Below are 22,800 nucleotides of genomic sequence, written 5' to 3'. Positions count from 1 at the left end.
AGAAATGCATATATATTATTATATAAGAACTCAGACATCAGGAAAAATAATCTACATATGGTTTCTGGGTAAAACATTGAATTTAAAATAAAAGAACTAATGAATCATTAAAACTGAACAATGAACATAAAAAAGAAATAAAAACTGAATAAGAAATCATTCTGTTGGTCATTTCTTACAGAACAATAATATCCCATAACATTCATATACCACAATTTATTCAACCATTCTCCAAGTTATGGGCATCTATTCAATTTCCAGTTTCTAGTCACTGCACAAAGGGCTGCCACAAGATTTTTGCACATATGGATCCCTTTCCCTTCTTTAAGATCTCTTTGGGATATAGGCACCGTAGAAACACTGCTGGGTGAAAGGGTATACACAGTTTGATAACTTTTTGAGCATAGGTCCAAATCATTCTCCAGAATGGCTGGATGTATTCACAATTCCATCAACAATTTATCGGTGTCCCAGTTTTCCCACATCCCCTCCAACATTCATCATTATCTTTTCCTGTCATCTTAGCCAATCTGAGAGGTGTGTAATGATATCTCAGAGTTGTCTTAATTTGCATTTCTTTGATCAATAATGATTTGGAGCACCTTTTCATATGATTAGAAATAGTTACAATTTCTTCATCTGAAAATTGTTCATATCCTTTGACCATTTATCAATTGGAGAATGACTTGATTTCTTATAGAGTCAATTATCTATATATTTTAGAAATGAGGTCTTTATCAGAACCTTTGACTGTGAAAATATTTTCCCAATTTGTTGCTTCCCTTATACTCTTGTCTACATTAGTTTTGTTTGTACAAAGTTTTTAACTTGATATAATCAAAACTTTCTATTTTGTGATCAATAATGATCTCTAGTTTTTCTTTGGTCACAAATTCCTTCCTCCTCCACAGGTCTGAGAGGTAAACTATCCTATGTTCTTCTAATTTATTTATAATCTCATTCTTTATGCCAAAATCATGAATCTATTTTGAACTTATCTTGGTGTATTAAGTGTGGTTCCCAGCAGTTTTTGTCAAACGGTGAATTCTTATCCCAAAAGCTGGGGTCTTTGGGTTTGTCAAGCACTAGATTGCCAAAGTTATTGACTGTTTTGTCCTGTGAACTTAACCTATTGCCCTGATCAACCAGTCTATTTCTTAGCCAATACCAAATGGTTTTGGTGACTGCTGCTTTATAATATAGTTTTAGATCTGGTACAGTTAGGCCAACCTTAATCTGACTTTTTTTTTTCATTAGTTCCTTTGAAATTCTTGACCTTTTGTTCTTCCAGATAAATTTTGTTATTTATTTCTAGATCATTAAAATAGTTTCTTGGGAGTCTGTTTGGTATAGCATTAAATAAATAGCTTAATTTTGAGAGTATTGTCATCTTTATTATATTCACTCAACCTATCCAAGAGCACTTGATATTTTTCTAATTGTTCAGATCTGACTTTATTTGTGTGGAAAGTGTTTTGTAATTTTGTTCATATAGTTCCTGACTTTCCTTTGGCAGATAGATTCCCAAATATTTTATACTATTGAAAGTTATTTTAAATGGAATTTCTCTTTGTATCTCTTGCTGTTGGATTTTGTTAGTGATGTATAAAAATGCTGAGGATTTATATGGATTTATTTTGTATCCTGCAACTTTGCTAAAGTTGTGAATTATTTTTTAATTGCTTTTTAATAGGATCTCTGGGGTTTGCTAAGTATACTATCATATCATCTGGAAAGAGTGATAATTTGGTTTCCTCATTACCTACTCATTCCTTTAATCTCTTTTTCATCTCTTATGGCCAAAACTAGCATTTCTAATACATTATTGAATAGTAGTGGTGATAGTGGGCAACCTTGTTTCACTCCTGATCTTATTGGGGATGGTTCCAGTTTATCCCCATTACATATCATGCTTACTGATGGTTTTAAATAGATGCTACTAACTATTTTAAAGAAATGTCCATTTATTTCTATACTTTTTAGTGTTTTTAATAGGAATGGGTGTTGGATTTTATCAAATGCTTTTCCTCATCTATTGAGATGATCATATGGTTTTTGTTAATTTGGTTACTGATATAGTCAATTATGCTAATAGTTTTCCTAATATTGAACCAGCCCTGCATTCCTGGTATAAATCCTACTTGGTTGTGGTGTATTATTCTGGGGATGATTTTCTGTAATCTCTTTGTTAATATTTTATTTAAGATTTTTGCATCAATATTCATTAGGGAGATTGGTCTATAATTTTCTTTCTCTATTTTTGTCCTATCTGTCCTACCTGGTATCAGGTCTATGTCTATAAAAGGAATAAGGTAGGAGTCCTTCACTCCCTAGTTTTTCAAATAGTTTATATAGAATTAGAGTTAATTGTTCTTTAAATATTTGATAGAATTCACATGTAAATCTATCTGGTCCTGGGGATTTTTTCTTAGGGAGTTGATTAATATTTTGTCCTATTTCTTTTTTCTAAAATGGGACTGTTTAAGCAATTTCCTTCTTCCTTTGTTAATCTGGGCAATCTATATTTTTAAAGGTATTCATCCATTTCATTTACATTATCAAATTTATTGGCATAAAGTTGGGCAAAGTAACTCCTAATTATTGCTCTAATTTCCTCTTCATTGGTGGAAAGTTCTACCTTTTCATTCTTAAGTCTAACAATTCTGTGGAATTTTTTTCCATTTCACCAATTTTTTAAAGGAGTTATTTTCTTTTTCCAATTCACAATTTCTGTTTTCCTGGGAGTTGTTTTCCTTTGCTTTCCCCATTCTTCTTCTAGCTCTCTTTTAAGATCCTTTTAAAATTTCTTCTATAAGAGCTTTGTGTGATGGGGACCTGATCATATCCCTCTTTGGGGTTTCATCCAGAGACAATCTGTTTTTAGTCTCCTCAGGGTTTGATATCAGTTCTCTTTCACTATAGAAGCTATCTATAGTTAGAGGCCCCTTTGCCTTTTTACTCATTTTAACAAAAAAAAAAAAGCTGCAGTCAGGTTTTGGGGTAATGAAAGATTACAAAGTGGTTATTAGGTGATCAATAATGATCTCCAGTTCTTATTTGTCACAAATTCCTTCCTTCTCCATAAACCTGAGAGTTAAACTATCATATGTTCTTTAAATTTGTTTATAATATCATTCTTTATGTCTAGATCATGAACTCATTTCAACCTTATCTTGGTATATGGTGTTATGTGTGGGTCAATGCCTAGTTTCTGCCATATTAGTTTCCAATTTTCCCAGTAGTTGTTGTCAAATAGTGAATTCTTATCCCAAAAGAAGGAGTCTTTGGGTTTGTCTAACACTAGATTATAGTCATTCACTATTTTGTTCTGTGAACCTAACCTATTCCACTGATCAATTATTCTATTTCTTAGCCAGTACCAAATGGTTTATATTACCATTGCTTCATAAGATAGTTTTAGATCTGGTATAGCCAGGACACCTTCATTTACTTTTATTTTTCATTAATTCCCTTGAAATTCTTGACCTTTTGTTCTTCTAGATGAATTTTGTTGTTATTTTTTCTAGGTCATTAAAATAGTTTCTTGGCAGTTTGATTGGTGTATCAATATATTGCTTTAGATAATTTTTATTATATTTGTTTGACCTATAAAAGAGCACTTGATATTTTTTCAGTTGTTTATATTTGACTTTATTTATGTGGAGTTTTGTAGTTTTGCTCATTTAGTTCCTGACTTTCCCTTGCATATAGATTCTCAAATATTTTATATATTATCAACAGTTATTTGAAATGGAATTTCTCTTTGTATCTCTTGTTGTTGAATTTTTTAGTGATGAATAAAAATTCTGATGCTATATGTAGATTTATTTTGTATCCTGCAACTTTCCTAAAGTTGTGGATTATTTCTAATAGTTTTTTTAATTGATTCTCTAGGATTCTTTAGGTATATCATCATATCATCTACAAGGAGTGCTAATTTAGTTTCCTCATTACCTCCTCTAATTCCTTTAATTTCCTTTCCTTCTCTTATTGCAAAAGCTAGCATTTCTAATATAATATTGAATAGTAATGGTGATAGTGGGCAACCGTGTTTCACCCCTGATCCTACTGACAATATTTCCAATTTGTCCTCATTACATATGACATTTGCTGATGGTTTTAAATAGTTGCTACTGACTAGTTTAAGGAAAAGTCCCTTTATTCTAATACTCCCTAAGGTTTTTAATATGAAAGTATGTTGGTTTTTAACAAATGCTTTTTCTCCATCTATTGAGATAATCACATGGCTTTTGTTAGTTTGGTTATTGATATAGTTAATTATGCTAATAATTTTCCTACCATTGAAGCAGCCCTGCATTCCTGGCATAAATCTTACTTTGTCATGATGTGTTGCCTTGGGGATGATTTTTTATAATCTTTTTGCTAATATTTTAGGATATTTGCATCAATATTCATTAGGGAGATTCATTTGTTATTTTCTTTCTCTGTTTTTATCCTACTTGTTTTAGTTATCAGTACCATGTCTGTGTCATAAAAGGAATTTGGTAGGAGTCCTTTCACTATTTTTCCAAAAAGTTTATATAATATTGGAGTTAATTGTTCTTTCAATGTTTGATAAAATTCACATGTCAATCCATCTGGACCTGGGGATTTTTTCTTAGGGAGTTGATTAAAAGCTTATTCTATTTCTTTTTCTAAGATAGGACTATTTAAGTAATTTATTTGGTCTTCTGTTAATCTGGGAAATCTATATTTTTGTATGTACTCCTCCATTTCACTTAAGTTATCAAATTAATTGGCATAAAGTTGGTCAAAGTAATGCCTAATTATTGCTCTAATTTCCACTTCATTGGTGGAAATTTCTCCCTTTTCAGTTTTGACACTAATAGTTTGATTTTCCTCTTTCCTTTTTCTTATAAAACATAATTTTGTTGGTTTTTTCATAAAACCAACTCTTAGCTTTATTAATTAAATAGTTTTTTTTTACTTTTGATTTTATTTATCGCTCCTTTTATTTTTAGAATTTCAAATTTGGTATTTGATTGGGGGTTTTTAATTTGCTCTTTTTCTAGATTTTTTAGTTGCAAGCCTAATTCATTGACCTTCTCTTTTTCTATTTTATGCAACTAAGCTTCTAGAGATACAAAATTTCCCCTTTTACATACACATTGGCTGCATCCCACAAATTTTGCTATGCTGTCTCCTTATTGTTCTTCTCTTGGATAAAATTACTAATTATGTCTATGATTTGCTGTTTCACTCATTCATTCTTTAGAATGAGATTAGTTTCCAATTATTTTTTAGTCTATTTTCTGCTGGACTTTTATTGAATGTAATTTTTATTATATAGTGATCTGGAAAAATGCATTTATTGTTTCTGCCTTTCTGCATTTGATTTTGAGCTCTTTATGTTCTAACATATGATCAATTTTTGTATAGGTTCCATGAAGTGTTGAGAAGAAAGTGTACTCCTTTCTGTTTCCATTCAATTTTCTCAAAAGATCTATCTTACCAAATTTTTCTAGTATTCTATATACCTCTTTAATTTCTTTCTTATTTATTTTGTGGTTCAATTTATCTAATTCTGAGAGACCAAAGTTGAGATCTCCGACTATTTTAGTTTTGCTGTCTATTTCATTTTGCAGTTCTTTTAACTTCTCCTTTAGGAATTTCCATGCTATACTACTTGATGCTTATATATTTAGTATTGTTATTGCTTCATTAAATATGGTATCTTTTAGCAAGATATAGTGTCCCCCCTTATCTCTTAATTTGATACATTTTTGCTTTTGCTTGATTTGAGATCAAGATGGCTGCTTCTGCTTTTTTTTTTTTTACTTCATTTGAAGCATAATAGATTCTGCTCCAGCCAAATTTTACCTTTACTCTGTATGTATTGTTCTGCTTTAAATGTGTTTCTTGTAAAAAAAACATATTGTAGGAGTCTAGCTTTTAATCCAGTCTGTTAGCTGCTCCTACTTTATGGGATAGTTCACCTCATTCACATTTACAGTTAAAACCACCAATTCTGTATTTCCTGCCATCTTATTAACCTCAGTTTATACTTTTCTCTTTTCCCCTTTCCCTCCTCCCCAGTATTTTACTCATGAGCACTACTTGCCTCAAACAGCCCTCCCCCTTTAGAGTCCCTACCCTTTTCTTATACCTTTCCCTTACTACTTCTGATTTCCTTCTAGCCTACCCCTTCCCTTTTCACTTTTTCCCTCCCACTTTTCTATAAAGTAAGAGAAGTTTCTCAGTGGAACCAAATATGTCTAATATTTTCTCTTTGAGCCAAATCTGATGAGAGTAAGATTCCTTTCCTCATGAGATGTAATTTCTCTTATTTTACCTCCAATTTCCCCTTTTTCCAGTACAATCCTTTTCCAACTCTAGTTTCTTTTTTATATTATAATAGTATAATCAGATTATACATGCACTCTCTATGTATACCCATAAAAGAAATACAATTCTCAAGGGTTCTTTTCTTTTTACCTTTTTATGCTTCTATTTAGTTCTATATTTGGAGGCCAAATTTTTTGTTTAGCTCTGGTCTTTTCATTAGAAATATATGGAATTCATCTGTTTTATTGAATGTTTATTTTCTTCCCTAGAAGAAAATACTCAGTTTAGCAGAATAGTTTATTCTTGGTTGCATTCCAAGTTCCTTTGCCTTTTGGAACATCAGATTCTAGGTTCTTTGATCCATTAAAGTGGAAGCTGGTAGGTCCGCAGGGATCCTTATTGTGACTCTTTTGTATTTGATTTTTTTTTAACTGCTTGTAACATTTTTCTTTGGAGTGATAGTTCTGAAACTTAGCCATGATATTCCTTGGAGTTTTAAATTTGGGGTCTCTTTCAGGAGGTGTTCAGTGAATTCTTTCAATGGCTTCTTTCCTTTTAATTCTATGACATCTGGGCAGTTCTCTTTGATGATTTCCTGAAAAATAGTGTCTAGGATTCTTTTTTTCATCATGGTTTTCAAAGAAGTCCAATAATCCTTAAATTGTTTCTCACAGGTATATTTTCCATGTCAGTTGTTTTCCCAAGTAGGTATTTTACATTTTTTTCTTATTTTTTTCCTGAGGTAATTAGGGTTAAGTGACTTACCTAGGGTCACACAGCTAGGAAGTGTTAAGTGTCTGATGCCAGATTTGAATTCAGGTCCTCCTGATTTCAGAGCTGGTGCTCTATCCACTATGCTACCTCGCTGCCCTATTTTTTTTTAATTTTTTTTTTTTTTTTGGTTTTGCTTGATTAATTCTTGATGTCTTAGCGAGTCATTCATTTCCACTTGTTCAGTTCTGATTTTTAGTGAATTATTTTCTTCACTTACTTTTCTTTTACTTCTTTTTTGTATTTGTCCAATTGAATTTTAAATGTGTTGTTTTGTTCTGTTTATTTTTTTTTCTATTTCACAAATTCTGTTTTTTAAGGAGTTATTTTCCTTTTTTATTTCACAAATTCTGTTTTTGGAGGGAGTTGTTTTCTTTTTCCATTTTGTCAACTCTTTTTTAAGGACTTATATGCCTCCATTTCACTAAGTCTATTTTGTAGTGAATTTTCTTCAGATAATTCCTGTGTTTTCTTTTCCAAACCCTCTTGTAAAGTTCTCATTTCCTTTCCCCATTTTTCTAGCTCTCTTTTAAAATCTTTTATAAATTCTTCTAGGAGAGCCTTGTGTTATGGGAACCAATTTATATCATCCTTTGGGGCTTCATCTGGAAGTGATCTGATTTCAATCTCCTCAGGGTTTGAAATCTGTTTTTCTCTTTTACTATAAAAACTATCTATGGTCAGAGCTCTTTTTGCTTTTTTATTCATTTTTTTTTTAAAGTTGGCATATACTTTTAGGGCAAAGGAGATTGTCCAAGCTTCTTCTATAAGCAGCAGCGGCTGAATTGAGTCCATGATGACTCACTCGTGATTCTGGGTGGGCATGACCAGGTCCCATGAAATTCTGGCATTTTGGGGTTTACTATTTACTTTTTATATTTATGGTGGATGTTTTATAACTTCTCTGATGGATCTACTGGCTTGCAATCAGGGCAGAGTAGTCAACACTACTGTAGATTCCTCCTGTAGATTCTCTGCCTGTAGAGTCCACACTGCCCCCGTCCTGAGCTGCCTACACTGGCATCTGTGCTTGACTTCTTGTGCTTGGTCTGCCTCCCTCTGTGCCTGATTGAAACAGACCTTTTCTGGCAATCTTCAAAATTATATTCTGCTAGTAATTTGTTACACTCCCAATATTCATAGATTCTGCCAGTCCAGACCTAATTCAGAGGCTGGGTTCGCTAAATAGTATGTGTTGTGGGAGAAGGTCAGAAAGAAATGTATGTCCTCACCATCATCTTGGCTGTTCCCTCCAAGTGTTAATCTTTCAATAAACTTTGTGGGTCATCTGTTTTTAAAATATTATATGAGAATTCATTTGGCCAATACTTGAAGGGTGTTGTTTGTTTATGTTGGTATAATTCCTATTTCTTGGAAACCATATTCTTTTTTTATCAGGAAGTCTTAGGCAGAAGCCTTTAAATTTTAATTTGTTTTTAAACTGTCTTCTTAAAAGATTTCATGTTTCATTAAAATTATTAATATTTTATGTTTTATCTCCCTTACATTTCCCCCAATATGCCAGCACTCCTTTTTTCTTTCCCCTAATTTCAATCCTCATAAAGAAAAAAAATGAAAGAAAAAAAGAAAAAGGAATTAAAGAAAACAAAAACATCAAGTCCAGCATATATAAAATGTTGCATACCTATTATTTCCTACTCTGGCAACATTGATTTTCCTTTAAAAATTTTTATTTTCTTCATTTATTGGTTTATTCATACATAGTACTACATATAATTTACATGGTTCTGTAAATTATATACAAAGTTTTGTTCATTTCACTTTGGATGAGTTCATAAAGTCTTTTCAGGTTTCTTTGAAACTGTCCCTTCCATCATTTCTCACCATGGAATTTCCATTACATTTACATATCATACTTGGCCATTTCTCAATTGATTGGCATTCTTTTAATTTCATGTTCTTTCATACAATAAAACAAAACTGCTATAAATATTTTGCATATAGACCTTTCTCTTTTTGATCTATTTGTGGATATTTGTTGAAGTGACATCCTTGTGTTTGAGGATAAATACAGTTCAGTGACTTTTGTAGCATAGTTCCAAATTACTTTTCAAAATGATTGGACCAAATCACAAGTTTACTGACAATGTATTTATGAATCTTTTTTTCTTAATTTCCTATCAACAATTATAATTTTTACATTTACATTTGCATTTCACTAATTAATAATGATTTGGAAAACTTTTTCATAAATCTTCCTTGAAAACTGCTTATTTATAACATTTGACACATTTATCTTTTGCAATAATAATTCTATAAATTTAAATCAGGTTTTTTTTTTTTTTGCATCTTGGTTATGTCTCTCATGTTAGCAGAGATGCATGTGGATAATGTTATTATTTATGTTCTTTGTGTCTACAATTGGTCACTATATTTTACAGCATTTACATTTACAGTATTTACAGAATTATAAATTTATAGCATCAAAAATGATTTTTTGTTTCATCCTTTTAAAGCATTCATTGTGATATCTATTGTGTATATTGCCTGGATTCTACATGACTTCTATTTTCATTAATTCATATAGATATGTCTATGCTTCTCTGAAATAGCTATTTTCATTTTTACTTATAGTTTATTATATCCATACATCATTATTTGACCGTGTATCCTCAGATGTGGGTATGCTCCCTCTCTTCCCACTTTTTATTGTTATAAAAGATACTACTATAAATATTTTCATGAAAATAGAATCTTTGTTTTTATCATTGATTTTGTTTGGGTATATGCATTGTATTGGGATAGTTGGGTTAAAGGATGTATATATCTGTGTCCCAATATACATATATACACACATATATCTTTATATATACATATATACGTATATACACACATATGTACATATATATGTAATTTTTTTCTAAAGCATAATTCCAAGCTAGAAGCTGTGTACTATATAAATTATTTTGACAACTTTTAGTGTTACGTTTTAAAGAGAGCATATTTTCTCCCATAGGAATATCAAATAAAAGGAATATCATAGAAACGCTGAAAAACCAAAAGATCAAAAAAGAAAGCCTGACTATAGAACCAGCCCACAAAGAGATAAATCAACGGAGAAGATCATAAGGAAGACAAAACACTTAATACAACTTCAAAAAGAAAACAAAGAACTTTGAACAAATATCATAATGAGCCAATATTACCTAGTAAAAGAGAAAATTTAAAAGATGCTCCAGAAATCAGTTGACAGTAGGAAGAAATTCTAGAATAAGGTTGAGGTTCATTTTTTTTTAATAAATTCTCTAATTGGTAGGCATATAATGATATAAAAGTGTTTCTGATTATTCTTGTCATTTTAATGATTTGTTAACTTGATTTTCCTTCTTGTCCTCTTTAATCTTATATACATTTTGCATTTATTATATATGGTGATGGAAACCCAGTCATAATTTCGGCTGCATTGCTTTACAATTTTACCAGAAATTATTGTCAGTTTTGGAGCTTTTTTCTTAATTGTTTTAAGGTTTGCAAATATTTGGTTAATGAATGCATTATTTTAAAAAATTCTTCAGTGTAAGTTTTTTATATTCTTGTTTTCTATTTTTTAACCTATGCACAACTATTTTGATGACTTATGAGCTGATAAAAATCTTCAGGGATCATTCCTCCTCTGAAAAACTGAAAAACAGTTTCCCTATTCATAGCTTTTGCTTCTTCAAATAAATTATGTTAGGATTTTGATGAGATCTGTAAAGTATAGTTTTAGCTGATTTTGCATGAAACGAAATCTGTAATTTAATTTCATCAATAACTTTATGATACTTCCATGCCTTATATATGACCATTGTATATCCTTGTAATTATTTAAAAATTGTCTTTCATTTAAGGAGATATTGTAGGTATTTAGAATGTTTTTGCATTGTCTATATTAAAAAAAATAATTAACAGAAATCTATTCTTCCCTGCTAAATGTTATTTCATTCAAAAGAAAATAAAACATTCCTTATAAACATGTATGCATAGGAAAACATCAAAAAAATTCTCATTGGCTGTATTTTTAAAAAAGGCTTATTTCACCTCCCTGTCAGGAGAAAGACAGAATGTTTTATCATTGATTTTGTGGAATCAAGAATGGTCATTTTGTTGATCAGATTTCTTACAATTTTCAAAGTTGTTTGTTTTTACAGTCTTACTGTAAATTTGTGAATTATTCTCCTGATCTTGATCATTTTATTCTTTATTAATTCATAAATGTTTAAATTTTTAAAAAATCATATTGGTAATATTGTGCATTGTTCTGATACTTCTCACTTCATTACAACATTTTACACATCTTTTCTCCTTTTTTTGAAATCACCTATTTACTTATTTCTTATACCATAAAAGTTCCAACACATTCATATATCACAATTTGTTAAACATTTCCTTAATTGGTGGACCTTCTTAGTTTTCCATCACAAAAGAGCTACTATAAATATGTTGTGCATGCAAAACCATTCCCTCTTTGTTTTATCTCTTTTGGGTATAAATCTGGTTTGGTTAAAGGGCTACAATAACTTTTTGTTACTAAATTGCTTTTCAATAATTTTTGCTTCACATAACTTTGCATTTTGGAAATTCAGTTTTATATAAAGCATTCTGAAAAAAATTTTCTAAAAAAACTTTGCCTATGTTAACTTTTTTTGTACCATAATGCTTTGTCTTTGTCTCCTTCCTTCTTTTTGTCTCTTCTTTCTGTCTGTCTCTCCGTCTCTTTCTCTTTCTCCAAACACATACACTGTGTCCTGAAGCTTGGCACCTCCCACCAACTCCTCCTCAAACAACAACAACAAAAAAAAAACCTTAATATCCTCTCCCCCCAAGTTCTCAAAGTAAAAGCAGAAGCTAGCAGATCAGAACTTTGCTTGAGACCTCTGGCCCAGAAATAGGTGATCTCTATCTATTTCACCCAGAGCTCAACATGTTTGGTCCTTGCATCTTCTGTCAATCCACACTGGGGCATTCCATGTCTCTCCCCAGTCTACATATTCTCTGTTTTCTCCAGTCTGTGTCCATGTCTGGCCTCCATTTTTCTGCCATTCCATTCCCTGCCTCCAATCCCATGTTTTGTCCCAGCCCCTTGTGTCTTTGAACTATGTACCAACCCTCTTCCTTCTTTTTTCCCTCCTTCCTTCCTTTCCCAAATTATCAGGCAAATTTGCATCATGTAAAAATTACTTTACTTATATAAAATAAGATCTGACTGTAATTAGAAATTGTTTTTCAAAATGATTGTAGCCACTCAAAATTCCACCAATAAGTGCAATGAATGCATGACCTCCTACAACTTGTCCCATATTGACCTTTTCCCTCCTCAATTTTATCAATATAATGGATATAAGGTAGAACCTCAGAATTACTTTAGTTTGCATTTTTCTATAATGATTTAGAGCATTTTCCTCATACCTATGGATAGTCTAGGTGTCTTCCATTAAAAATTAACTTTTAAAAAAAATATGTTATTTATCAATTGGAGGAATGGTTATTATAAAATTGAATAACTCACATATATCTTTTAAATGAGATTTTTATCATTGAAATTTGCAGCAATTTTTTTCTGTTCTTTTCTTTTAATCTTAGCATTTTTTGTACAAAACTGGTTTTAAATTTTTAGATAAAATTATTCATTTTTATCTTCTATGATCCTCTACTTACCTTTTTCATAATGAATGTTAACCCTATCCCTAAATCTGATAGATCTAGATATATTTTTGCACATTTCTTTAATTTGTTTATGATATTAGGTCTGCAAAGGGTCACAGATAGTGGGGAGCCCTAGCAATGTATAAGACTCTTTAGTCTAGTAAAAGGAAAGTGTCTGATTTGGCTCCCTATCCCCCCTTAGGGGGCTCTTAGCCTTCCTGAGAAGTCAGGGGGCATGACAACTTGTGTTGTAATTAAAGCAGAGTTATGCTAAAGTGACAAGGAAACATCTTCACACAATAGCAAGTTGTTTATGTGGTCCCGCATGTGCAGTACCCTATAGTTAGCACATGTACAATGTGCTATATTATGTAAGTATATTAGGGTATATAAGACTGAGAAAATTTTGAATAAATGGACTCCTCTTTGACCATCCTTGTGAGTTCAATCTCATCACTTCTCACCCATGAGCAGACTTGGGCTGGTACCGAAGTCCTCTCATGAGTAGGTTCAGACATAGGTCATATATAATATCTTTGTAAAAGGTGAACACTCCAACTTTATAAGGAATTTTCACCAAATGAGTTTTTTTTTTTCCCCTTAGTTAGCTGTGGTCTTTTAAAATTATCATTTGATATGCTTCAAAGTTCACTTTCTCCCATATGTTGTATATTTAAATCTTTCAATGCTCATTCTTCATTTTAAAAACGTATCAAACTGCATTGATATTTATTACTATGGATTTGTAATTTGAGATCAGGTTACTCTCATATGAAAATTTCCCTTGAAATTAGTGATGTTCCTTCATATCATGAATCTATTTCCCCACCTTGATCTTTAAAGAAATCTTTAAGTGTATTATTGGTATGATATTAAATAATAAGTATATTGATTTTGGGAATACTATTATTTTCATTCTGTTAATGCATTCTACTTCTAAGCAATTAATATATTTACAATTATTTAGGCCTGCCTTTTTTTATAAACAGTTTGTAATTTTATTATCAGACTTCTTTTGTGTTTCTTAATAGGTAGATGCCCAAGTAGTTTATGTTATTTTACATGGAATTTCTTTTTCTGTTTCTTCCTACAGAAATTTTATTGGTTTTATAGAGAAATAGTAAATGTGTGGATTTATTCATAGCCTATACTTTTGCCGAAGTCTTTATTTCAATTAATTTAAAAGATTTTTTGTTGTTTGTTTACAATCATTTCAATTGGGTTTGATTCTTCATGATTTCATGGGATTTTATTTTTAAAGATATAGGACTGGTTTGCCATTTCCTTTTTCAGTTCATTTTGCAAATGAGGAAACTGAAGCAAACATGGTAATATAGCTAGTAAGTGTCTGAGGTCAAATTCAAACTCAGAAAGATAAGTCTTCTTGACTATAGACCCAAAACTTCACTTACTCTCTTGCATTTTTTTATATAATCATGTCACCTGTAAAAAGCAAACATTTTGTTTATCTCAATTGAAATTAATCAATATAATAACCTTAACATCACATATGATATTAATCAATGTAAAATTTTTAGACAAAGTAAATCTTTTATTTGTTTTAAAAGTTAGAAATAATATTCTATTGATATTTCCTTTAAATTAATATATATATACACATATATCTGTGAAGTAGTGACAATTATCCTTGTTTCATTCCTTATTTTATTGGAAAACAGGAAAGGATTATAGCTTACTCTCCTTGCTTAAGCACTTATCTTAGAGGGCAAAGAATTAGAAATTTAGGAGATGTCCATTAATTAGGGAAATTGTTGGACAAATTGTGATTTGTGATTATGATGAAATACTATTGTGTTGTAAGCAATGATGAGCAGGATACTCTTAGAAAAACCTGGAAAAACTTCCATGAGCTAATGAAAAGTGATATACTATAAATGAACACAGCAATAATGTAAAATGATCAGCAGTGAATGGTTTGGTCATTCTCAGTAAAACAATGAGACAAGACAACTTTGAAGGGCTTCCCATGAAAAATGTTAGCTATATTCAGAGAAAGAAATGATGCTGTCCGAATATAAATTGAAGCACATTTTTAAAACTTTATTTTTTGAAGTTTTTTTTGTTTTTGGTTGGGTATATATTTTCTTTTACAACATAACTATTATGGAACTGTTTTGCATGATTACACTATAAGAAATTCCTTACCTTCTCAATGAAGGAGGCACGGGGAAGCAAGAAGGAAGAGAACTTGTGATTCAAAGTTTTAAAAACAAATGTCTTTACATGTAACCAGGGGAAAATGAAATACTAAATGTGGCGACTGCGTTAGCACCCTGGATGCCTTAAAATCAGCCGGAGTCAGGATAAGCAAAAGTCTTTATTTTTGGTCTTTAGGGGCAGAAGTGAATTGGATGGAAGCAGAATCTCCACAACCTCCTTCTTCCTCATCTACTGCCAAAGTAACCCTGGCTAGTCTTACTCTATCCCCTAGTCTCTCTTACAATCCTCTGTATACACCAATCATCAAGCCAGTATAGGATAGTGGGAAGGGCCATTTTCCAAGCATATGCCCATAAAATATTGTCCAATGGTAGTTAGCCTCAAGTGCTCAGCTGTCCTCACCTCAGTGCATCGACTCAAGAGTTTCAGCCCTGTACAACTAAATTAATGACATGATCAGGATAAATAAACTAAAAAAAAAAAAAAAAAAATGGTTGCATTAATGTTCATTAAGGATTTCATCATATGACTAGAAATGGTTTTAATTTCTTCATCTGAAAAATGTCTGTTAATATCCTTTTACCACTTATCAACTGGGGAATGCTTTGCATTCTTATAAATTTGAGTCAATTCTGTATGTATTTTAGAAATGAGGTCTTTTTCAGAATTCTTGGACTTAGTTAATTTCCCCTAGTTTTCAGCTTTGTTTCTAATCTGTTCTGCATTGGTTTTGTTTGTACAAACATTTTTTAATTTAATATAATCAAAATTATCCATTTTGCATTTCATATTGTACTCTAGTTCTGTATTCCTAAATTCCTTCCTTTTCCACAGAGGTGAGTGGTAGACTATCCTTTGTTTTTCAAATTTGTTTGTAGCATCACTATGTCTAAATCATTAATCCATTTTGACCTTATCTTGGTATAGGGTGTTAGGTGTTGGTCAATACCTAATTTCTCCCATACTATTTTCCAATTTTCCCAGCAATTTTTTGTCAAATAATGAGTTCTTATCCCAGAAGATGGAGTCTTTGGGTTTATCAAACTTTACAATGCTGATGCTATTGACCATATTTCTCAGACTAAAGTCAATTCTCGTCTAGCTAAACTATCAACTGAAACAAAAGTTTTGAATACCATTAGGATCCTCTTGTCTGGCTTTACACTTAGTGCTCACTCTATTCCAGTAGTAATAACCATTGCTCATATATAACCTGAATGAAACTTTCTGGGTTATATGACAAGAGCATATTATTCTCAAGGATGGCAAGGATTCCACACTTGCCCATCTCTATTAAAGGAAACATAAATAGGTTGCCTTGTGAAAATCATCAGTGGGAAATGGTGATCTCTCTTAGTCATTAATGGCAAGATTCTTAACAGAATTCTTGGAAAATGATCATATAATTGAAATTGTGGGTTCAGAGAGAGACAAAGGATGGTAGATACAGTGTCTGCTGCCTCACAGTTCTATGGTAAATGCCAAGAGTAAATCAGAGGTCTGTCCACAACATTTCTGAATCTGACCAAGGTTTTTGGTACTGTCATTTGTGACAGTTTGTGGAAGATCATGACAATGTCATTGATTAACTGTGAAGGAAAGAGTGTTATAGGTGATTTCAAGACTTCATTAATCTTGGCCAGTCTTGGCATTTTCTGACAGCAATGATTAAAATTCTAGTAGTTTTTCCCTTGGTTTGCAGATGATGGCCAAGCTAGAGAGGTTTACAGTGGTATTATATAGTATAATATCCTCAAACTGCCATCTGATGGGGAAATGTAGGAAAGGTTTAGGTTAAAAAAATTTAGTTTTAAGAATTTTATTTGTTGTATAGCATTTATGGTACTGTAGATTTCATGAGTTATGAGAAGTGAATGCTATCTGAAATCAATGTTCTTTAATTTTAATTGAGATGTTAACATAAAATGTCAGATTTCTAGGGAATTGCTAGCAAGAAAAATGTTTTGCATGTTTCTAATTTTGTTTTCAGTATTTTATTTTATATTATTCATGGTTACTGTTAGAAAACTATTATTAGAATTAACATTCTATTATTAGATGAATACTATTAAAATAATATTTCATTATAAAAGATTGTATGCAGAAAAAATGGATTTTCAACAATCTCTAGTGAAAGATTACAGTTTTTGTTGGTCATGTGAATTTTAACCCCTATTTCTCATAGGTTCAATGTATCAGCCTTTATGTTTTTGACTTCCATTCCATGTTATGGGAATATTACCACCACTTCCTCACAGACAAACTCAAAATTGACTGTAATTTAACTTCCTTTTGTATACTCTTTTTAATTTTTTTTCTTTTCTCTCAATGCTATTACTAGAATTTCTAGTGCTATATTAATAGTGGGGAAAGTGGGCATCTTTGCTGTCCTCCTGTATTTATTAGAAAAGATTTTATTGCAGTGGTTTCAAACTCTAATAGAAATAAATTCCAGTCGGCTTCATTTTGATTTAACAAATCACAAATTTATATTAACTATGTTGTATCATGGTTTCTTATTTGTTAAACCTTTTCAAATTAAATTATCATCTGGTTCAGGCCATTCCCAGATATTTGATGGATTGTATAAGGTTCCTATGCTGTGGATGTGACATCTCTGTTCTAGTGTAATCCCAGGGAATATCATGCATAATTGGGTTTCGACAAATACATTTTATGATATTTATACTTTCTTCTTCCCTTCCTTCCTTTTCTCTCTCTTCCTTTCTTTCTTGTTTCTTTGTTGCTTTCTTTCTCTTTCTTCTTCCCTCCCTCCCTTCCTCCCACCTTTCCTCCCTTTTTTTTCCTTCTTTACTTCCTTCCTTCTGATGGGAGTGAATCCTGAAATTGTGTCCCCTTTAATCTTTAAAAGAAGGGAGATTCGGCATCTCAGGCTTTCTCTTGGGAAAGCATACCTTCCCAGACAAGACCTTCTCAAGTTAAGTGGCTTCGCTCTATTGGAGATCTTGGGCAAATACCCCCTCCCCCCCCAAACACAATGAAACTGAGATCTTTTGGGGGTGGCCTGCATCCTCTTCAGGGAATTCCTAGACTCTGGGGAAAAGCCTTCAGAATGATTTTATTCAATTGGAGATCTCTGTCGGATGTCCTTTATTGATTACAGACAACTCCCAGCCCTAGGCCAACATTTTGCCCAAATAACCAGGGGTTTGTTAAATCCACTTTTGCCAAATTCCTCATTAGGAATTTGCCCACTAAGAAAGCCTCCTTCTTAGTGAACAGTAAATCTCTTTTCTGCCACTCAGACTTTTTGGGATTGTGAATTCTTACACATTGGACTTGCTCTGGTCAGAGGGGATTCTCCACCTCAATTTTCACACCTCTCCACTAGCAGTAGCACTACATCCCTCCTTCCCTCCCTCTCTCCCTTCCTTCCTTCCTTCCTTCTTTCTTTCCTTCCCATCTCTCCCCCACATAAATGGGGCTCTTTCTTGATCTGCTGAGAAAATCCTACATTTTTGGAAGTTTATTTTTAATACAATTAATTGGATTGATTATATTTCTAATGTTGAGTTATCCTCAACTTGAATATGATGGCTGATTTCTTGGGTGAATTCCTGAATCTGATAAAATTTTATATTTTAAATATTTAAGCATTCATTAATTACCTTTTCCCATATCCTTCTGTGTTTTATAAGGCTTAGGTCTGTTTTAGGGACTGTCAGTCTCAAGAGAAGTATTGAGATAGCTTTCTCAATTTTTAAGAATAATTTTTATAGTGTTGGTGTTATTTTTTAAATTGCTTTTATATTTACTGTGCATCTTTTTATATGTGTGTTTTTGGTCAGTAACAGATTGCAGGGTTTTATTTTCTTATGCAATCTGTCAGTATTTATTTCTTTTTGCCATATCTCATTGTGCAATCCAATCTAATTAGGGTGTTTTCCTCTTCCTTTTAAAAGGAAAGTACTTTTTCCCTTATTATTTTTGCTTAATTTACTTTACACAAATTTGTTCTCACTGCATCTCCTTTTCTCAGTCAAGAGGCTGAGGCTTCCAATTTGTGAAACTTTCCCCTAGTATTGGAGTTTTACTTAAATTATTATGTTATTTTTTTTTGGCTTTCTATATAGTTATTTAATTCTTCTTTTTGCCCCTCCCTATAGTTAAGTGAATTTCACCCTCCTCTTCATCTTTTTGGTTTTATTAATTTTTTTCTTTTAAAAAACATAATTTTCTGTTCTTTTTCTTTTCCTTCTATACATGGTCCTTGTTCATAGTTTTTCTTTAATTTTTTAATACATCATAGAATTAAAGCTTCAAAGACCTATTCTTTGTTTCCACATTTAAATAGTTTCTGTTACTTCTTTTATTTTGCCCTCTGACACCTTTTGTTTGTTTTGTTTGTTTGTTTTGCCTCACTCTTAGAAATACAGGTTCTTGCTAGTAATAGGACGTTTTCCCATAGTAGAAATTTTCTTATATTCCTGATTATGTAATTTATTATTACTTTTTGCCTTCCTTGTCATATTCCTCCATTTGCTATTACATCTTCCCTCTAAGTCATAATGTGAAAAGATCATACCTGAAGGATGTTTGTACATTACATATCTTTCTTCTTTTTAAAAACTTTCCCTTTTGTGGGGACAATTATTAAGAATTATTTTAGACTGCAAATTCATAATCATTGTAATAATTAGAAACTTTGAAAATAACAATTTTCCCTGAATTAGTCAGAAATAGCATGAAATGCTAATTAATGTAAGAATTGGAAGGACCTGCTTTCATCCTCATGAGCATTGATCCCAGGTTAACTGCATATGAAAATCAGCTAGAGATCTCAGTAATTAGTCTCCAAGACCTTGGTTATTTTGCTAGCCACTTGGTTATTTTTTCTCAGTATGATTTTCTTATGATTATCTCTCCTTAATTCTATAACCTTTTTTCCCCTCTATGTTTGAGTAGGTTGTATTTCTACATCAAACTCTCTATGTGAATGTATTGTATGCCAATTGGCTAGTTAAGATGAAAGTGAGAGAGTAGAAAAAAAAAAAAAAACCCTAACAATCTGTTGCATACAGGAAACATCAAAAAAATAAAATTAAGGGATTTGGAAAAAAAAATTTCCATGTACCCAATGAATTAAAAAACCCAAGAGTGGTAATCATGTAATTTAATAAGAAAAGAAAACTGATATTAAAATAATAAAAGGAAAAGGAAAATAAAAAGCAAGCTATGTTATGCTGAAAGGAACCATAGAATCCAAAATAACATCAGTAATAAACATTTATTTTCCAAGTATCTTAGCATTTAAAGTCATAAAGGAAGCATTACCTGTATATGAAGATATAAAAATAATGCAATAGTTACATGAGACATTAATGTTCCTCTATCAATTTTGGATAACTTTAACAGGAAGATAAATAAAAGAAAAATCTGTAACTGAAAAAAATTTCTGGAGAAACTAGAGGTAAAGACATATGAATTCTTCTATATAGTATCACCCGAAGTATATGCATTTCTCAATGCTACATAGAACTTTTACAGAAAAGGACTTTGTATTTGAAACAAAAATTAAAAAAGTAGAAATAATAAAACATCATTTAAGATCATAATGCAATAAAAAGAATCACTTGTTCATGAATCACACATAAGACATAGATACAAATGAAAATTGAGTGAGTGGTTCAAATAATAAAGGATAGAAAGAACTATTAAGTGAAAGAAAATAATGATGAAACAATGTACCAACATTTTTGGGATGTTGCCAAAGTATTTATGAAGGGAAAACTATATCCCTACAAATAAACATTAACAAAATATATAAAGAGAAAATTAATGAACTGAATATGCTTTTTAAAATTAAAGGGCCAAAAAGCAAAACTAAAATAAACAAAAAGGACATTAAAAATTAGAGAAGAAATAGCTTTTGACGATAAATATGTGATGTCTTCTGTTAAAGAAGCTGACATCAGAGTTGTATCACAGAAAAAGCTGGTAAAGTGGTTTACCAGTACTTAGTGCATCAACATGAAGGGATTTAAACAAACAAACAAAAAAAGGTGGTTATTTGGATCCACCACTTTCCAATTTTTCAGAGGTACTATAGTTTTCATTTAGTTGAAAGGGAATTTTCCAAATCTGTGATAATTTTTTATTACTTTATATGTGCATAGTTGTTTACAAATAGACCCCAAACCCAATATGTTCATACCTTTTGAGAATTTCCAGACTATTGTGGGCACCGGATAACCCTCTGCTGAACAATTAAGGATGACAGCTTTTCCATAAATTCCATCTTGGTCACTTGGCTGAACCACAAATTTAGGTGGAACTGAAAAGAGAAAGCATTGATAAAACACTTAGATGAAGAAGATATCTTACCAGAGAATTATTAAAAAGCTCAGAAATTCCAATGAACTTGAAAAAAACAGAAAACTTCAAATATATCATAACATAAAAATTAGATTATATGGTACCAGAAAATACAGGGGGGCAAAAGTGATTCTGGTCCTGTTAATTTTTATATTTACAACCATGAACTGCTATTGAAGAGCAATGCCAATCTCTGAGAACAAGTTATTGAACCAAAAGTTTCAGTTGGGCAAAACCAGCTGGAGAATATATTATGCTTTCATATTTGTATGATCAAATGTCATATTCAGGTATAAATTTTGTGAAAAATAGTTCAGAAAATTATTGAGAAATAAAAAGGAAAACATTTTTTCTTGAAAGTTTGAGCAGTTTCTGAATATATTCTTTTTTTCCTATAATGTTCTGGTTAGCTTTCTGGAGGTTTTGGGACCAGCCTTTGTTTTAGCAGAGTAATCACCATAAGAATAATCAGAGATAAAGTCCAAAGTCTTTGTTATCTCCTTCACAGTGGCCTGCTAACTTTCTGGAAGCCCTCCAAAATGGGTCTTGGTTTCAGTGCAGGAGACAGGAAAGCCACCAGCACAGTCTCTATCTTGAAGTCTCTGTCTGGCTGAGTTTGTCCCAGTTTATATGCTCTATTAGAATTACATCATTGCAGTATATTGAGTATACACCAATCATTATATCACTAGGGAACCATTATTTGTTTTAAGATTTAATCAATCATACTGAACTAGAAAACCCACATGCTAATCTAGATAACCATTGTCTTATCAATTCCACTGAGTTAACACCTTGTTGTAGGATTAAATCAATCATACTGAGTTCCTGCCCTTTACATGTTCTCTTTAATATGAATTAAGAAAGGAAAATTAAATAAAATTTCATGCTGAAATTTACCACAAACCTATGAAATAGTCAAATTCATTATGATTTCCTTATGTACTTATATACTACTTGCATTAGATTTGGGTGAAAATTCTGGGACAAAATAAGAAAGAAGTATGTTAAAGGAAGAAGTAACCTTAGAGATTAAAGTCCAAAATGATTTTATGATGAGGTAATCAATTGAAATTACGTGCCTTGCTTACGGTTAAACAATAAGTTAGTGGCATTAGTGAGGAAGAATGTGGTCTTTTGAAACCTAGTTTATTATTGCCAGTGGTGAGAGAATGATTCCATATTGGATCTACAGAAACATGCAAAGGGCAAGTTATTGCCTATATGTTGATTAAAGCAAAGGTTTCTGATAAAGACACTTTTTACTTTAAAAAACATCACTTTAACTTGGAAATTCAATATCTGAAGTTCCTTTGAGCTAAGGCATTGTGGTTTTTAAATATGACTTTTGTTAAAATTTCCTTGGGGAGGTTAGCACATCAACTTGGGAAAGTTAGCCATTTATGAAGGTGAATTTTTCCTCCTCTAAACACAGGACTTGAAGGAATGTGACACTAAATGAGGGATTTTATTTTATTTTTTTATTATTGAACCAAAGGATCTTAGATATCACAAAGATTACCTGGTTCAATCATGCTCTCTACAACATAATCAGCAAGT

The 22,800-nt window shown here is 31.6% G+C and overlaps 1 protein-coding gene across 2 annotated transcripts in view; it reads right to left on the bottom strand.

The window, feature by feature from the left end:
- DSCAM (DS cell adhesion molecule) overlaps positions 1-22,800 on the bottom strand; it is a 683,895-nt gene that overhangs the window by 260,783 nt on the left and 400,312 nt on the right. For both annotated transcript variants that reach the window (XM_031959192.1, XM_031959191.1), the window contains exon 10: positions 21,080-21,199. In XM_031959192.1, coding sequence (XP_031815052.1) covers positions 21,080-21,199 — 120 coding nt within the window. The remainder of the gene's footprint in view (positions 1-21,079; positions 21,200-22,800) is intronic.

The sequence above is a fragment of the Sarcophilus harrisii genome, chromosome 3 (assembly GCF_902635505.1).
Source record: "Sarcophilus harrisii chromosome 3, mSarHar1.11, whole genome shotgun sequence".
In the NCBI taxonomy this organism is placed as follows: Eukaryota; Metazoa; Chordata; class Mammalia; order Dasyuromorphia; family Dasyuridae; genus Sarcophilus; species Sarcophilus harrisii.
The sequence above is the reverse complement of the archived record's forward strand: the minus strand, read 5'-3'. Positions and strand labels throughout refer to the sequence as shown.